The 18,422-nt window shown below is 47.7% G+C and overlaps 1 protein-coding gene across 1 annotated transcript; it reads right to left on the reverse strand.

Moving 5' to 3' along the window:
• Positions 1-454: 454 nt before the first annotated feature.
• Positions 455-11,289, reverse strand: LOC102505031 (tubulin alpha-3 chain). The gene is made up of 5 exons (XM_032472126.1): positions 11,162-11,289; positions 3,846-4,068; positions 3,366-3,514; positions 2,386-3,066; positions 455-833 (listed from the first exon to the last, which is right to left on the reverse strand). Exons 1-5 carry the CDS (start codon positions 11,162-11,164, stop codon positions 537-539), a joined length of 1,353 nt encoding a protein of 450 aa, XP_032328017.1. The 5' UTR covers positions 11,165-11,289; the 3' UTR covers positions 455-536.
• Between the last annotated feature and the right edge of the window lie 7,133 nt (positions 11,290-18,422).

An 18,422-nucleotide genomic window follows, 5' to 3' on the forward strand; every position in this document is an offset into this window, starting at 1 on the left:
CCAGAGGGGCCCCACCTAGAGCTTCAGCCCATCATACAGCCAGCATGCCATGCAGAGTCCAGTAAAACCCTTTCCCCAAAATGGCCTGACCCTGCAAATCTGACCCAGTTTACAAGTTATGTGGACCCCCTTCCATGGACCTCAAACTTTCAAACCCCAGCTCTAAGCTTTTATGCTTTAGTCCACATGTTCCATCAATAGAGAAGCCTGCAAAATGGCAAATTCAATACAAAAACCTCACTTAGTTTTCCTACAATTTAGTAAATCTTTATGCTTTTAAACTTTGGATTAGAAATATTGACTCTTTGCCCCCAGGTCACGTCACGGAAGCAGCGGCTCCTCACAGACAGGTGGGCCACCCACTCCAGCAGCACAGCTGGACAGATGTCCACGCGGCTGTGGTCCTCCCGCTCCTGCGGGCGGGTGAGAGTCCCAGCTGAGCACAACAGACAGGTTTAATTCAGAAACTTTAATAGGTAAATACATTCTGTAACGTTATAGTCGCGGGGTACGGGGCCGCCAGCCATGCCTCACGGTCAGTACTCCTCTCCTTCCTCGGCCTCGGCCTCCACGGAGTCCACGCCGACTTCTTCGTAATCCTTCTCCAGAGCGGCCAGATCCTCCCGGGCCTCCGAGAACTCGCCCTCCTCCATGCCTTCCCCCACGTACCAGTGCACGAAGGCGCGCTTCGCGTACATGAGGTCGAACTTGTGGTCCAGGCGGGCCCAGGCCTCGGCGATGGCGGTGGTGTTGCTCAGCATGCACACGGCCCGCTGCACCTTGGCCAGGTCTCCGCCCGGGACCACCGTGGGGGGCTGGTAGTTGATGCCCACCTGCCAGAGAACGGGAAGAAAGCACCGCGTGAGGCTTCGTCAAACCCAGAAATGGCGGCTGCGTTCATGGGAACAGACGGCACGAAGGTGCCCGCTGGCGACCTGGGGGAAGGCTGGGTTCGCCCTGTGCCATGCCAGGCACAGGGCCAGGAAAGCAGGGAAAGAGGAGCCCCAGAGCCTGACACCTGACAGTCCCAAGCTGCCCGAGGGCCTGTGTCCCAGCACCTGTGACATGGGATAGGTGCCCAGGTGACAGAGCTGTCTTCATTCTGAGAAGGGACACTTGTTGGGCTTCTTCATTTCCTCCAGAGGCTTCAACAAGCTGGGGACTAAGTTCTGTGGCTGAAGCTGTTCCCACCACGCAGTCAGCACAACTGGTGGATCACCGGGGAGGGTCGGAGCCCTGCTTTCCCACCAAACAGTGTGTGCACAGCAGTGACAGGCACACGTCAGAGGTCCTAGGACGCTGCCACCACTGCCACAGGACGTGGCCTCCATGCGTGCTAAGTAGGAGGGAGGGAGATTCTGGTGCTGGGACCAAGGGGAAGACAGTCCAAGCTTTAGATCAGGGATGACGTGACCAGAGGTTTTGGCAGGAGATACGGGGTCAGCGAACGGTCTGTAAAGGTACACGTTCTAGGCTGGTGGGCCGTGGGGTCTCTGTCCCAGCTACTCAGCTGTGACTGTCGCACAAGAAGAGCCACAACAACATGCCAGTGAACGGGTGTGGCTGTGATCACGTGAAACTTCATTTACAGACTCAGGTGATTGGCCCGGCAGCTGTGCTGACCCCTGGACCGGAGGAAGAGAACCCAGACACCAAACCTTGGTTAAGAACCCACCGCAGCAGGCCCACCAGCAGCAGCGAGGCTCTGAGCCAGGGGAGCGTGCAGAGCAAGGCTTGAGGAAGGATAGCTCCATCCTCAGAGGGAAGACAGGGTCTGGGAATCAAGTGTGGGAGGAAGGTTTCCATCTGGTATCTGGGTGGCGGAGCAAGCTGGGTCCAAGGCAACCCGGGCACCTGTCTGCTCTACAAGGTGGCCATTTCTCCACAGAAGGATTCATGACAGCTCTTTCAATCAAACGCTCCGTAGGACATTTAAACTGGGTGTGATTTCTACACACCACCGGAACCAAGTGGGATTCAGAGTTAGCAGTCAGTTTATAGTTAACACCCCAGGTTCAAATAGCCACGTGAATGATCAAGACACCCGGGAAATTGCTACATTTCTATTATAAGAAAAATTCTTACTGTAAGAAAAAAACACAGAAAAAATCTCTCATTTCTAAGTCCAACCTACATTTCCTACACTAATTCTACCACCCAAGAAACGCCTCCAGATAATTTGTTAAAAAATACGCTCATCACGGATACATCGTGTGATGACTCAGGAAGGAAATGCAAGAGACACCAGGGAGTGACTTGTCCCTGGCTCACTCATCTACAACCCAGCGTGGCTGCCCTGGCACGGGACCCTCCGCAAAGGGGCAGCGTCCCATCCCAGGGTCTGCCGCGCGCGGAAGGTGAACCCTTGCCACCTCCCGGTCCTACCTTGAATCCGGTCGGGCACCAGTCCACAAACTGGATGGTGCGCTTGGTCTTGATGGTGGCGATGGCCGCGTTGACGTCCTTGGGGACCACGTCCCCCCGGTACAGCATGCAGCAGGCCATGTACTTGCCGTGGCGGGGGTCACACTTGACCATCTGGTTGGCCGGCTCGAAGCAGGCGTTGGTGATCTCGGCCACAGACAGCTGCTCGTGGTAGGCCTTCTCGGCCGAGATGACCGGGGCGTACGTGGCCAGGGGGAAGTGGATGCGGGGGTAGGGCACCAGGTTGGTCTGGAACTCCGTCAGGTCCACATTGAGGGCCCCGTCGAAGCGCAGGGAGGCCGTGATGGACGACACGATCTGCCCGATCAGGCGGTTGAGGTTGGTGTAGGTGGGCCGCTCGATGTCCAGGTTGCGCCGGCAGATGTCGTAGATGGCCTCGTTGTCCACCATGAAGGCGCAGTCCGAGTGCTCCAGCGTGGTGTGCGTGGTCAGGATGGAGTTGTAGGGCTCCACCACGGCCGTGGAGACCTGGGGGGCCGGGTAGATGGCGAACTCCAGCTTGGACTTCTTGCCGTAGTCCACGGAGAGCCGCTCCATGAGCAGAGACGCAAACCCCGAGCCGGTGCCGCCCCCAAAGCTGTGGAAGATGAGGAAGCCCTGCAGCCCCGTGCACAGGTCCGCCTGAGGAGAGCAGAGCAGGGACGTGAGCCGCCGCCCGCATAGCCGCACAGCCGCCCGCCCCCCGCGAGCCACGTCTCGCGCCCTTTTCCTCCACAGGTCTGCACGGACGGGTCTGACCCGTCCACCGTGAACACGCGGTACACCGAGGGGCCGGAGACCCGTGGAGGCCCTGCAGCCACGCTGGAAGGCAAGACCCTGGGCAAGACCCTGGACTCACGGATCTGCGGGGCTCTGCCCAAGTGACATCCCCGGGGGACGTCCCAGGCCTATCCGGGAAGCCTTCCCAGGGCTGCTCTCACCAGTTTGCGGATCCGGTCCAGGACCAGGTCGACGATCTCCTTGCCGATGGTGTAGTGGCCTCGGGCGTAATTATTGGCCGCGTCTTCCTTCCCGGTGATCAGCTGCTCCGGGTGGAACAGCTGCCTGTAGGTCCCCGTGCGTACTTCATCTGCAGAGAGGACATGTGTGAGTGTCTCAGGACACCTGCTAGGTCACAGGGATGGCGGGGACCCTGCTGTGACACGATCCCCCCTGCTCGGGGCTGCGGCAGCCCATCTTACTGCTGGCAAAGCAGCTGCTTTCTGTACCAGGTCTTCCTCAGTTCAGAGCCTGAGCCCCACTTTTCGAGCCCTAACCTTTCAGCCTCTCACTGAACACGGCCCCGGGCACATACCTGTATGTGCGTCCTCTCTGCAGAGGGATTCACAGGAGCACACGGGCTCTCGGGAGGCTCTCCCACCAACCCAGGAGAGCTGCTACCCCAGGCACCCAGTGCCTACCGACCACGGTGGGCTCCAGGTCCACGAACACCGCCCTGGGCACGTGCTTGCCAGCCCCAGTCTCGCTGAAGAATGTGTTGAAGGAGTCATCCCCGCCGCCGATGGTCTTGTCACTTGGCATCTGGCCGTCGGGCTGAATGCCATGTTCAAGGCAGTACAGCTCCCAGCAGGCATTGCCGATCTGCACGCCCGCCTGCCCCACGTGGATAGAGATGCACTCACGCTGGGAAGCAGAACATGCGCGTGAGGCTCCCTGACAGTCGTCAACATGGGGCGTACAGATGAGACCTGACACCAGAATCTAACACTTGTCAAGCCGTGTGGTTTCTTTTAGCGCTTCTCAGACATCACAGCCTGTGAGCACCAAAGATCATTCAACGTCGAAACACCTGCCCATCTGGTTTGGATGGAGACACACTTGAACTGGGAGTCGGAATACAGTCACTAGAGACATCTTCCAAACAACCAATAGAAAATGTTAAAATTTTATATAAAATAAGCAATTATGCCATTTTGTTTCCACCCAAGGTTGGATTTACCACCTTGACGTAAGCAATGGCTCAATCAGACAAAATATGTGAAACAATAGTTTTCAGTCACTGAACAGCAGGCAGCATGAGCCAGTGATGGGTTCTCAGAGCAGGAAGCAGAGCAAGGCCTACAGGTGCTCCAGGGACTGCCTGGGGCTTCCAGGCAGCCGTCAAGGGAGGAGAAACCTACACTAAGGCCACGGACCTCTATGAGTTGAGCAAATCTAGTGTGCAGAGAGGCCAAGGCAGCCGGAAAGCCTGGTGCTGGTACCGAGAGACAGCTGTGCGAGCTCTGTGGGGTCATCAGGGAAGCCCACCCCAGTCCATGCTGGGCTGCGCAGCACACATGGTGGGATCCTGAGCTCACATCTGCCGAGGCAGAAAGGCGTCCCAACTCACTACGCACCAGGTGGAGTTCTCAGTGGGGCCCAGCGAGGCCAACCCTGTACAGGCTGTTCTGAACCCACCCAAGAAAGCTCAAAGGCAAGCCTCAAAGGATCAAACTGTTCCCAGGGCTAGTAATAGCATCCAGAAAACCCCTAGAAAGAGTTGAAAGAATACCCCCAAATCTAACACCCAACCATGTATAATTCATAATGGCTGGCATCCAATGTAAACTCCTCAAATACCCCAGAAAATTTAAAAATAAAAATAAACCCAGAAAATACGATCATAAGAGAAAAAGCAACCGATAAAAACAGACCCAGAAATGACCTCTGAGAGAATTAGTAGACAAAGACATTAAAATAACTATTATATGTCCATATGCTGAGGAAGGTGTAGGAAAAAATAAGCATTATGAGGAGAGACTTGTTTGACATTTAAAAGACTTACATCAAATTTCTAATGATAAAAAAGACAATGTCTGCAATGAAATACACTGGATGGGATGAAAAGCAGAGTATATAGGAAGAACAAGAGGTCTGAAAATGATGAAAAAGTTCTGGACACAATGGTGACAGTTATACAACATTTGAACGTACTTAATGCTACTGAATTATACGCTTATAAATGGTTAAAATGGTAAACTTTGTGTCATATATCTCAGCGCACACACAAAGGTGATACTCAGCACATAAGGGAGCTGTGTTGCAACAACATGGGTGAATCTCAAAATAATTACAGTGAGTGAAAGATTTCAAGTAACAACGAAAAATTAACTCAATGATCCCATTTATATAAAATTCTAGAAAGTACAAAAAAGTCAATGATACTTCAATAAAACTGTAAAATAAAGGCAAAATGAAGACTTTCTCAGGCATTCAAAAGCTGAGAGAATTAATCACTAGCTGAGACCAGTCATCTCCACCACAGGAAACGTTACAGGATCCCTGCAGCAGGACGGAGACCAGCACCAGATGGAAAACCGGAACCACACAAAGGAATGAACAGCAACAAAACACCACCACGTGTGGGCAAACGTGAACGTCTTTATACCGTATCTTTAAAATAGAGTTGAATGTTGAAGCACAAATAGAGATTTACTGTGGGGTTTATGCCTCATATGGAAGTAAAATGTGACAAACAACAGCACAAAGGTCAAGATGGGATGGAAGTGTGCCACTGTGAAGAGGTGAGTCACAGCTGAGGGGGACAGGGCAGACGGAAGATGTCTGCTATGGTCCCCAAGCCATCACACAAAGGTAAAGTGGTGTAGCCAAGAACCTAATATGGGAGACAACATGGAATCATAAAGGTAACCCAGAAGACAGCAGGAGAAAAGGGGAAAGGGAACAGACAGATGGGATAAATAGGAACAAATGGCAACGTGGCAGATTTAAACCTAACCACAGCAATATTCACATTAAATGTCGTTACAAATCAAATGTAAACACCTAAATGTAAAACACCTAAAAGGCTGACTGTCAGAAAAAAGAGCACGCCCACCCGCTCCCCACGCACCTTGTGCTTCTGCGGGAGCAACCTGGCAGTTGCACCAATGGGAGCCTGGGGTCTCTTGGCTTTGGTCACTCTGCTGTCCGGGGGCAGTCCTGGCCACACCTGGCCTCAGCACCTCGCCCGCATCGAGCCAGAGACCACAGGCCAGGATCATCAGTGTTGCTTTCAAAGCAAAGCATTTTGCCAGGAAAAGAGGGCCATTTCAGGATGATAAAGGGGCCAATTCCTCAGGCATAATAATCTTTGATGGTTATGTGTCATTAGTCATAGCTTCTAGACACAGAGCTTCAAAATATGTTTAAAAAAACACAGAACTGAAAGAAGAAATAGACAATCCACAAGCAAAGACTTCAACACGCTTGACAGCTGGCTGAACAGCTAGACAGAAGCCAGTAAAGGTCCAGAAGACACAAACAGCACGACCAGCCACATCGACCACTGGCATCAGACACCCCACCCTCACCGAACACACCTCCTGGGCACAGTGAGCATCTGCCAAAATGGACCATACTCCTCACCAACCACATGACAGGTCTCAGGCCACTTCAAACAATTCCAATAAAAGCTGGGAGAGTGGACCCCAGAGAGCCCAGAGCAACCCTGCCGCTGCCACCAGCCCCAGCCACTGTCACCACACGCCAGAGCAGCAAGGCAAAGACCCTCGGCCGCCCCCACCCCCAGCACTGCCAACCAGGGTGCAGGCAGACAAAGGTCACTGATGTGAGAAATGGATGTGGTTTCACCAACAGGCAGGACATAAGGAAGATGTCCCTGTGCGCCCAACTGCCACAGAGTGGAACAGCCCTGAGGAGCACTTGGCAGCACAGGAGATGGAGAGGCCTGCAGGCTGGTGCTGAAGCAAAAAGGCTGCGGAGGCAGCAAGTGTGACAGGCCCTGCTGAGCCCCAGTGCAGGACAGGGAGTACGTGGCAGACCGTGACCACTGTGGCGCTATCCATGTTGCCAGGGTCCGCCATGCAATGACCAGCAGAATTACCGCAATGGGACAGTGGGGAAGAACGAGGCGTTGGGGGCCCTGCCGCAAGCCACGGTGCCCAGCTCAGCACACAGGGTGACCACAGTATTCAGTGTTCCTGGGCAGGGGAAGGATGGAGGGGCCGATGCCCAGGGTGCAGAGAACAAGGCAGACCCATGAGACAGAATCTGTATTGGGATATAGACCTCAGTTCTGCAGGGGCCCTCCTCGCCACAAAGACAAGGAAAACTAAGATGACCGAATATAAGAAGCCACGGCAACGTCGGCACCGCCACAACCTCAATTACAGACAGAGACTCCCTGAAAACCCCAACCCACAAGACGGCAAAGACAGAAGCAGCCCGTCCGCTCCTGAGGCGGAGCAGGGTGGGCTGACCGTCTCTACCGTCTCCGGAGTGGTCGTCCAGCAAAAGTAAATCCCAGCAATGAGAAACGAACAACAGATTGATGCTGAAGACCTTCAGGGACTGGATAAACTGGAAGCACCTGCGCTATCTGTGCAGCCTGGGGTTTTATTGTTTTTACCTGAAGACATCTCTTTTCGGTAATGACAAACCTGGGGTTTTTTCAAAAGCCTGGCTTTTCTCAACATACATTTAAAGGTTTTTTAATTGTTTCATATCTGGGAAGGTTTAGTTTTTAAGAATCTCATTTTTAATTTGTAATAAAAGTTTACACCTTGATATTTTCAAAAACTCAACAGACAGCAAGCACCTGTTAATAGAGGTCTTAATAAAAAATGTTCAAATGATGCAAAATGTTTTCTGAATGTTGGAATGCCATTAGACATCAGTAACACAAAGATATCTGAAAACCCCCCCAATATTTGGGAACTAATAACAAGGCAAATTAGGAAGTATTTTGAATGGAAGGAAAATGAAAGCATGACATAGCAAAATTTGTGGGATGCAGCTGGAACAGCCCTCAAAGGAAAATACATGTGTATCTGTGTATAAAGGTCTAAAGTCAGTGACCTGTAAAACCAGACAGGGCTCAGGGTAAGCCACCCCAGATATGCCAAGGTGACATACTGATTACTCTGAATTAAAGTTACATGAGAAACAGCTGGTACAAGAACACTCTGACCCCCCTTTGCTCCCCTGGAAGCAGGAAACAAAGCTGCAGGGAGGCACCCTCCTTACGTGGGGGGCGGGAGGGGGGCACCATGATGCCTGAGACTGGGGCTCAAGGCTAAGAAAGCTGCATAAACAAACTGCATTACTTCTTTAACTTGCTGACCCAAGCAAAAACCTCTTTCTTATGTCAAATCTTCACAAGTAAGTGATTCTTTGTCGAAAAAGGGTTATAAACAGCCCACTCTGGTCACTTCTTAGGTCCTATACCTACGCGGCCTCCGTTCGCACTGAATTAAATTTGTTTTCCTCATGTTAACCTGTCTTCTGTCAATCTGATTATTAGACCAACAAAAAGAACCTAGAAGAGTAGAGAAAAATTTTTCCTCCCCTACAAATTCTTCTAGAAAACCGAAGGCAGGAACACTTCCTAACTCATCCATGAGGCCAGCATTACCCTGATAGCAAAACCAAAGACAGTCATGAGGAAACTACAGACCAACACAGGCACAGGCACAGGCACAAGAATTTGTTAAAAAATTTCAAAATCAATGACACCTAAGCTTCTACCTTAAGAAACTAGAAAAAAAGCAATGTCCAAATTATACAGGAAAAAAGGAAATAATGAAGAACAGAAATAAACTAAACAGAAAAACAAAAATCAGTGAAGCCAAAACTAGTTCTTTAAGCTGAACAATCAAATTGATAAGCCCCTGGCCAAACTGGTCCAGAAAAAGAGACACAAATGACCAACAGCAGGAATGAAAAGAGAGGGTATCACGGCCGACGCTAAGGTATTGAAAGGATAAAGGAATATTATGAACAACTGTGCCAGTAAATTCAACAACACAGATGAAACGGACAGATTCCTGACACACACTGCTGACGCTCACTCAAGAAAAGTTAACCAGAATGAAAACAAAACAGGCCATCAAAATGGCCACATCATGAGACACATAATTTTAAGCATGGGTATTATTTTCCCATCATATAATTACCATCACATTACAGTTCAGAAAGCTCAAACTGCTTCAAATTGTTTCTAATTTCCTAACCCAGATTTGTGATTCTCCTAGTGATGGTCTAGAAGCCCAGAAATTCAGCTTCTGGTTGTGTTTCTAGTAAATGACAGACAAGGGCCAAGTCATAGCTGATTCTCTAATTCTTATTCCAGCCAAACTTCAGTACTGAGCCAGAAAAAATTACCCTGCAAGGCAGGGACAAATTCTCCAGAAGGTACTCAGCTTTGTGATGAGGCTCTAGGATGCACAAACCAGGATTTAAACAAAATTTCTGCTGCTGGGATTCCCATTAACTTCATCTTGAGACACAAACCCTTCCAACAAAGGGAAAGCATTTGTAATGGCCAACAGTCTCTAAGAGGCCAGAGTCATTTCTCTTTGGTTATACTCACACCAACTCATCACCCCCTCAACAGGTGTTTCCTAATTATTTGGTTAAACTAAGTATTGTGAATTTCAGCACTTCAACTTGAGAAGACCCTGGCACACCAGCAAACAATGGCTGCACAGCTCTTCTGAAAGTATTAATCATGATATTTTTCATACTTAAGACAAAGCCTTTGCTAAAAATAACAGCTCCTACAAATGATGAAATGCACAAATTTCTCCTCATCTTGAAGTTTTCTTTTATCTGTCAGGTAACAGAAGACACCTTTCCTTTATACTTAGAATAATTCACATTTACAAAAAAACAAAAAACTTTTGAGCAGTTTGATTTCATGCTGTGCAATGACCAATAAGAGAAGCCTCAAAACCAACTTCTGCAAAGGGAGAATGCAGCAGCTAGTGAGTTATTTCATCACCTACTTTATTCATAGTCTGGAAACTACCACGGTGATCAGAAGAGGACACGGGAGCTGAGGGGACATCAATCTCAGTTAACAGGGAACAAGGGAGACATGCACTGGACCATGCAAAGTCCTGACGGGGGTTATTCCAGCCTCTCAACGTAAAGCGGATTCTTGGGCACCACTGGTTTTAGACGTGCATAATGACAGAGGTGTTGATGGGGTTTCATTCATATGTAAACCAGTAACATAATTAATTCAACAATCACCTAGATACCTATGAACTGAGAACGTTAAAATGAATAAATTAAAGCCAGAAGCCTACCCTGCCGTGGGAAAACAGGAATTCTCATATACGCGTTGCTGATGTAAAGAAATTTGACATCCCATATACACCCACCCCAGTGAGAAACAGTGCATGCACACTCCTCACTGACACTCTAGGTGTGAGTGGCTGGAAAACATCCACATATTCAGCGACTGAAAGCCGAACTCAGCCACACCCTGGAATACTCCGCAGCAGTAAACTAGGATCAGCTCTTTGCCGCTAATGCAGAGGGACGGGGGCTGTTTGCACAATGAAAAAACGAGGCAAGAGAAAGGGGAGACGTACACAAACCTACTCTTGTGTGCTTGGTTTTGCTTAAAAAAAAGAAAACAAAAACAAACAACCCTTCTAATGGATGAAGCGAGATTTTTTTGGCATATGCCGTCTTATATCGTTATTATTTCAAGGTCTATTCTTGTAAGTGCCCTCATGAGCTCATAGCAAAGACAAACTAGAGTTTAAGTGCAACCCTTGGCGTTACCTTCGGAAGGAAGAGTCTGTGGAGTGTGTCCATCGCCAGCCCCGACCCACATGCTCTGGAGATGAACTCGCCACCCGGGCCTGACCCCCGGGCCCCTGTGCCATCCCGTCCTGTCCACTGGGCCCCACCGCCCGTCCAGGCCTGACCCCTGGTCCCCTGTGCCCGTCCCGCCCGGTCCTCTGGGCCCTACCGCCCGTACCATGGTGGTCACCGCCGAGCCGCTCGCTGTGCTCCCAACTCCTCTTTGTCCGACACCACGCGCGCAACTGCCGGCCCGCCGCACTGCACGCCGTGTCCTGATTGGTTCGCAGGCTGAGCAACTGCCATTGGCCCCGACAGCCTCGAGGGCAGGCCCCAGGCCAGGACCCTAATGGCAATTGGCCTGTTCCTTGACCAGCGAATTCTCTTTTGATTGGTCGTCACTTTGGGCGGGAAGTGGCGACGGGAAGGTCTCGTATTGCGGTGGCAGGAAGCCGCGGGCTGGCGCCTGCTGAGTGACCACAAAGGGAGGCCGGGTAATTTATCTGTAAAATGCGGTCCCTTTGTGTTGCTGCACGGGGTGTAGGAAGTGACAGGGCTCATCACCGACAGGGCTTTGCAGACTTGGCTGGAGCAGACACGTGCAAGGGCTCCTCAGTTAGCAACCTGCGCTGACGTCATTACCCCGCCTCCTGCCAGAGCACGAGGTACCGGCCACGAGGTAGGTTCCGGGAAGGAGGCGCTGCGAAGCTGGGGAAAGTTCCGCCTTCCAGGGGGCGGGGCTTCTGCATGGGTCCGAAAATATCGCGAGTTTTCCAAGCAGCAAAGCTGGGTGGGTGGGCTGGATGGGGCAGGGCAGGCGGGGGACAGCGAGGTTGCAGCGCGGAGGGCAGTTGACCGCGGCCGGACCAGGGGCTTGGCTTTCCCGGGTGGGTGGAGCCAACCGGCAGCAAGGCGGGCTGACTCGGCCGTTTAGGGGGAGGATGGGGCAGGAGATTCCACAGGTGGTCACTGCAGGAGGCCAGAGAATTACCAACCTGCTCACACACCTTGGCGAAAGGACACAGAATTTCCAAGGTTCCTGGAGGGGTGACTGATAACCTCAATTCACCACCCTCCCAGGATGCCCCCCATTCCTGCTGCTGATACGTGGGAGAGTCGTGTTTACCCGACCCAAGAAACGAGCCTTTTCTTGGCTGTTCTAAGCACAACCCAAATACACTGGAATTTTCATGGAGAAGACAGGACCAAAGAGGAGTTAATTAAAGAAAATACAAATAAATATAAATTATGAATTACTATAAAGTAAAATTAAAAACATAGATGCAAAATCCAGATTTCCTACCCTGCCTACCACTGCTAGGTCTTGGAGGCATGGGATGGTGTTCACAGCAGCAGTTCAGATGGTCTGGGCTCGAGCAACACCCCCTACCACCGCCATGGATTCCATGGGGCTAACTCTTCAGCTCCCCACTCCTCCCTTGCTCAGGCAGATTTCAGAGAATGTGGTCAGGAAGTTAGAAGGGTCGAGCAGCTAACTAGGGTTTCCAGGGAGTGATTTTGGAAAACCAGAAGCCCTCCTCTTCCAGGGAGGCCCACCACGATGGGTGCAAGGAACTAGGGCCAGCCTTGGCCAGAGAAGGTGATGGGAAATGGGAGAGAGGGAACCTCTGGTAAGGGCTAGAGCAGGTGGGGACAGATGTGACTGCCATGGCCAGGGCTGGGGGACAAGAGAAGGAAGAGCTGGGAAACTGGTCCACGGTGACAAGTGATGGGGAATTTGGGAGAGGTAATATGGGGCAAGATGCTGGTGGACTTTGAAGGGTGGAGTCTGAGCTAAATTTGGCCCTGGGGAGAAGAGCAGATTGGGGAGAGGAGTGTCCAGCAAGGGGACAAGAGAGGACAGAAGCTGCAGGAGACAGGAAAAAGTGGAGGGAAAGATCACAATGACTTGGGAGAAATGTAAGATTTCTTTTGCCTTCCTTCCCCCCACCACAAAGCTCCCAGAAACTGGGGAAGGCCTGGACTAACTGAAATAAATAAGCTGATCTGAGCAATGTCATTTGGATGCTAACAGAAATGAAAGTTCCGGGAGGCAGAAGGATGTAGGGTCAACTGGATCACATGTGGCATGTCATCTGAGTGACTGAGAGGAGTCAGAGGAGTAATGCCTTAACTTGAGTCCAGCAATGCAAAAGGGGCCAGTCTGGGGAGAAACAGTGGTCTCTCAACTTCTTAACCTTCCTCTATTTACCAGGCTTCACCTGTCTCTGGCCACTCAACTCTTCCTGTCTCTGGGGTTCTTTCTTGCAAACACTTTGGTGCTTTATCTTTTATTTTTATAACAATTTTATTCATATAACATAATATTCACCAGCTTAAAATGTACACTTCCATGGTTTTTGGTATATCCACAGAATTGTGCGACCATCACCACTGTTTAACTTCAGAACATTTTGATCACCCCAGGAAGAATCCCTGCACCCATTAGCAGTCACCTCCCATTGCCCTCCCCTCTCCCCAATCCCCTGGAAACCATTAATCTGCTCTTTGTCTCTATAGATGTGCCTGAAATCATACAATATGTAATCTTCTGTAACTGGCTTCTTTCACCTAGCATAATATTTTCAAGATTTATCTATGTTTCTCACCACTTTATTTATTCTCGTAGATAAATAATAGTCCATTGTATGGGTATTTCATATTTAACCCATCTTCAGTTGGTGAATATTTGGATTGTTTCTGCTTTTTGGCCATTATGAGTAACGCTGCTGTGATAATTCATGTACAAGTTTTTGTCTTGATAGATGTTTTCATTTCTTAGGTATATACTTAGGAACAGAATGGCTGGATCATACAGTAACTTCCTGTTTCACATTTTAAGGAACTGCCAAATGGTTTTCCAAAGCAGCCGCACCCACCAGCAGTGTAAGGGAGTTCCAATGACTCCACATTATCTTTAACACGTGTTGTTACCTGACTTTTTGCCTATAGCTGTCCTAGAGGTGCATTGCACTGTGCTTTTGATTTGCATTTCCCTAATGACTAGTGATGTTAAGAATCCTTCCGTGTGGTTACTGGACATTTGTATATCCTCTTTGAAGAACTGTCTGTTAAGATCCTTTGTGCATTTTTGTTGTTGAGTTGTGAGAGCTCTTTATATATTCTGGATACAATCCCCTTAGCAAATACATGATTTGCAAAATTTTCCACTCTGGATTATCTTTCACTTTTTTGGTGGTATCCTTTGAAGCATAAAAGTTTTTAATTTCAATGAACTCACATTCATCTATATATTTCTTAGTTTGCTTGAACATTTTGGTAGCATATTTATGAAACTGTTACCCAAAAACTGGGTTCGCCTCTTGGTGGGTATCTAACCAAAAGACACAATGAAGTCAAAGAGCAGGAGAAGAAAGGATTTATTACTCACAGCAAATAAGGAGAACACTAGGGATATTTCCCAAAACACCAGGGATATCTCCCCGAACAGCAAAATTGGGGAAGATTTAAGCTAAGGATGTATGCATATTTATGGAGGAGCTTGGGTGGTGTATGCATATCCATGAAAGAGCTTGAGAGCAGAGGAGAATTCAACATAGAATTGGGGCATAGTTTGACAGAGTCCAGACTCTAGTTGATTGAAGTCACAGAAGTCAGCAAAGGTCCACATTAGCATTCTTTGGATTCCAGTTAGTCTGGTTATGTCGAGAAAGTTATGTCTGGTTCTCTTCCTTTGAGGACCCTATACACTATCTGCCTACAGAACCATTGCCCATGCACAGTCATAAAGAGTTACTCCTATGTTTTCTTGTAAGAGTTTGTTGAGAGTTTATTTAAACTACTCGATAATGTTGCTATATCAGCACCCACTTTGTGTGGCCAAGTGGCCTGCAGGGATCTTCAGCTGATAATTCACTCCTCCCAAGAGTGCATGCCCTAGATGACAGCCTGCAGGTCACAGGTAATGTAAGTTGTTGACATGAATCCCTCAACTGCCCTTATGATAAGCATTCTCCCTGACCTCCCAGGCCAGCCCCTTGAGTGATCCTTAGATAAGCTTACCAAAACCCCATTCTCATTGTTCTGAATTGACCAATCCAGACTCAGCCAGGGAACTCCAAAGCACTCCACCTGCAGACCCTAAAAAAGGCATGTCTCCCAGGTCCTGTCATGTTCTCTGCCCACACAATGCCTTAACCGCCTGTGGCCCCTCAAGGTGTGCTGTGTACCTCCTCTGGGATCTGTGAATAACAAACTTCTCTACTTCAATTCCTTCATGGTCTCTTGTTGAAGAGCGGCTCACCATCCAATACCCTCAGGGCTCCACTTAACAAATGTTAATTCAGCCATGTCACAACAGCGTTCTATCGGTCCAGCTCTTACATTGAGGTCTTTGATTCATTTTGAGCTAATTTTTGTCTGTGGTATGATGTAAGGGTCCAACTTCATTCATTTATTTGCATGAGGATATTCATCTGTTTCAACACGGTTTCTTGAAAAGACTATTCTTTCCCTCATTGAATTATTTTGGCACTCTTGTCAAAAATCGATTTGCTATCAGCACAATGAGAAGACAAACCACAGACAGACTAGGAGGCATATCTGCAAAAGATACATCTGATAAAGGATTATTATCCAAAATATACAAAGAACCCTTAAAAGTCAACACTAAGAAAACCAAAAACTGATTAAAAATGGGCAAAAGATTTGAACAGACACCTCGCCAAAGAGGATATACAGATGGCAAATAAGAATATCAAAAAATCCTCAACATCATATGTCATCAGGGAAATGCAGATTAGAAAAATAGTTAGCTACCACTACATACGTCTTAGAATGGCGAAAATCCAATACGCTGACACCACCAAATGCTAGTGAGGATGTGGAGCAACAGGAACTCTCATTCAGTGCTGATGGAAACACAAAATGGTACAGCCACTGTGGTAATTTTTTACAAAACTAAACATTCTCTCACCATATGATTCAGCAATCACACTCTGATATTTACGCAAATGAATTGAAAATTTATCTCCACACAAAAACCTGCACATGGATGTTTATAGCAGCTTTATTCATAATTGCCAAAACTTGGAAGCAACCAAGACATCCTTCAGTAGGACGGATAAATAAACTGTTGTACATCTAGACAAGAAAGATTACTCAGCACTAAAAAGAAATGAGCTATCAAACCATGAAGACATAAGACAATCTTAAGCACATATTAATAAGTGAAAGAAGCCAATCTGAAAAGGCTACCTAATGTATGATTCTAACTATGTGACATTCTGGAAAAGGCAATACTGTGGAGACGGTAAAAAGATCAGGGGTTGCCAGAGGTTAGTGGAGAGGGAGGGATGAACAGGTGAAGCACAGAGGGTTTGTACGGCAGTGAAACAATTCTGCATGATACTGTAATGGTGTCTATATGTCATTATACATTCATCGAAACCTATAGTGTGTACATCACCAAGAGAGAACCCTAATGTAAATGACTTTAGGTGATAATGATGTGTCAATATAGGTTCATTGACTATAGCAAATGTACTATTTGGGCAGATGTTGATAATGGAGGAGGGTGTGCTTGTGTAGGGGGTGGGGGTATATGGGAACTCCACCTTTTGTTTAATTTTCCTGTGAACTTAAAACTGCTCTAAAAAACAAAATCTATTTTTAAAAAATTAATTGGCAAAATATTGGCCATAAATTTAATTGGTCACAAATTTACATTGGGTACAAATTTTTAAAAATTAACTGGCCATGTTTTTGGACTCTCAGCTCTGTTTCACTGATCTGTAAGTTCTTATTTCAGTAATACACTGTCTTGATTGCTGTAGCTTTGTAGTCATTTAGACATCAGGATGTGTGAGTCCTCCAGCTTTGTTCTTTTCCAAAATTGTTTTGGCTGTTCTGGGTCCCTAGCATTCCACTGACAATTTCTGCAAAACAGGCAGTTGGGATTTTGATAAGGACTGAATGGAAACTGCAATTTAGGGAGTACTGCCACATTTACCATATTAAGAATTCCAGTCCATGAACATGGGATGTCTTTCCTGAATTTATTTCAATGATGTTTGGTAGTGTTCTGTGTACAAGTCTTGCATTTCTTTAGTGAAATGTATTCTAAGTATGTTTACAAATAAATTTATTCTTTTTGATTCTATGTAAGCAAAACTGTTTTCTTAATTTCACTTCTAGATAGTTCATTGCTAGTGCATAGAAATGCAATTGATTTTTGTATATTAATCTTATATTGCTGAACTTGTTTATTAGTTCTAATATTTTTTGGATTGGATTCTTTAGGATTTTCTATACATATGATCACGTTACTAGAATTCATTTTACTTCTTCCTGCCTAGATTCCTTTTATTTCATTTTCTCACTTACTTGCCATGGCTAGAACCTCCAGGAAAATGCTGAATGCAAGTGGTGAGAGTGGGCATCCTTACATTCCCGATCAGAGGGGAATGCCCATTGGTGTAGCAGCCAACAGGTTTTTTGTAGATGGTCTTTACCGAGATGAGGACAGTTCCTTCTCCTCTTCCTCCTCCTCCTCCTCCTCCTTCCCCTTCTTCTTCTTCTTCTTCCTCTTCTCCTCCTCCTCCTCCTTCTTCTTTTTGACTTACTTATTTATTTGATGGAGGTACTGGGGATTGAACCCAGGACCTTGTGCATGCTAAGCGTGCACTCTACCACTTGAGCTATACCCTCCCCTCTTCTTTTGTTTTTTGATGCTTTCTCTTCCCTGCATCTTTGTGGTGCTGCTGTGTGGAACAGCCTTGCTTGGGTTGGGGGAAAGCCCAGCCTTACCCCTGGAAGCTTACAGTTCACATGTCCATCATGCTTGGCCTCAAATATCCTTTGGGTGTTGCTGCCTGTGATGAGAGCACTTCTCTGGGTAGATAAACAGTCAGTGCCCTGAAACCCTGCATACCAGCTCTCACGGGGTCATTGGTGAGGCCTGAGAAGGACATTCTGTTACAAAACTGCCCAAGACTCTTGCTTTGAAATGCATTTTTCTGGATTTCTGTGTAGGCATTTCAGAACAAGGAACATCTGCTTAGTTACGTTTAGGCCACACAAGAGCAGGGGAAGGTGTCTTCCCTGCAGGAAGTGAGAGCCCATCTGAGCATCTCCTCAAGACAACAGGTACAACTCAAATCCGGCTTCAAAACCTGACATAAGAATAGAACTTTAAAAGTTAACCATGTCTTCAGTTATTGTGTGCCAGGGTAAAGCAAGAATCACAGTAGAAGATTAGAGATAAAAGTTAGGGAGTTCTAGGTCCCAAATAATTACCAACTATTAAAATTCCAGCAGGGAGGGAATAGCTCAGCGTAGAGCGCATGCTTAGCACACACGAGGTCCTGGGTTCAATCCCCAGTCCCTCCATTTAAATAAATAGTTAAATTTTTAAAAATATTTTAAGAAATTCCAAAGCTTTGCTTCTCTACTTGGTACCCTGTCACATGTTTCTCATC

Source organism: Camelus ferus, chromosome 32, assembly GCF_009834535.1.
Source record: "Camelus ferus isolate YT-003-E chromosome 32, BCGSAC_Cfer_1.0, whole genome shotgun sequence".
Classification (NCBI taxonomy): domain Eukaryota; kingdom Metazoa; phylum Chordata; class Mammalia; order Artiodactyla; family Camelidae; genus Camelus; species Camelus ferus.

Bases quoted from the DNA above. Each gene is read 5' to 3' on its own strand.
- LOC102505031 (XM_032472126.1), bottom strand. The intron at 3,515-3,845 runs GTAGGCACTGGG...TCCTCTCTGCAG, and splicing joins CCTGGAGCCCACCGTGGTCG to ATGAAGTACGCACGGGGACC. The intron at 834-2,385 runs GTAGGACCGGGA...GTTCTCTGGCAG, and splicing joins GGTGCCCGACCGGATTCAAG to GTGGGCATCAACTACCAGCC.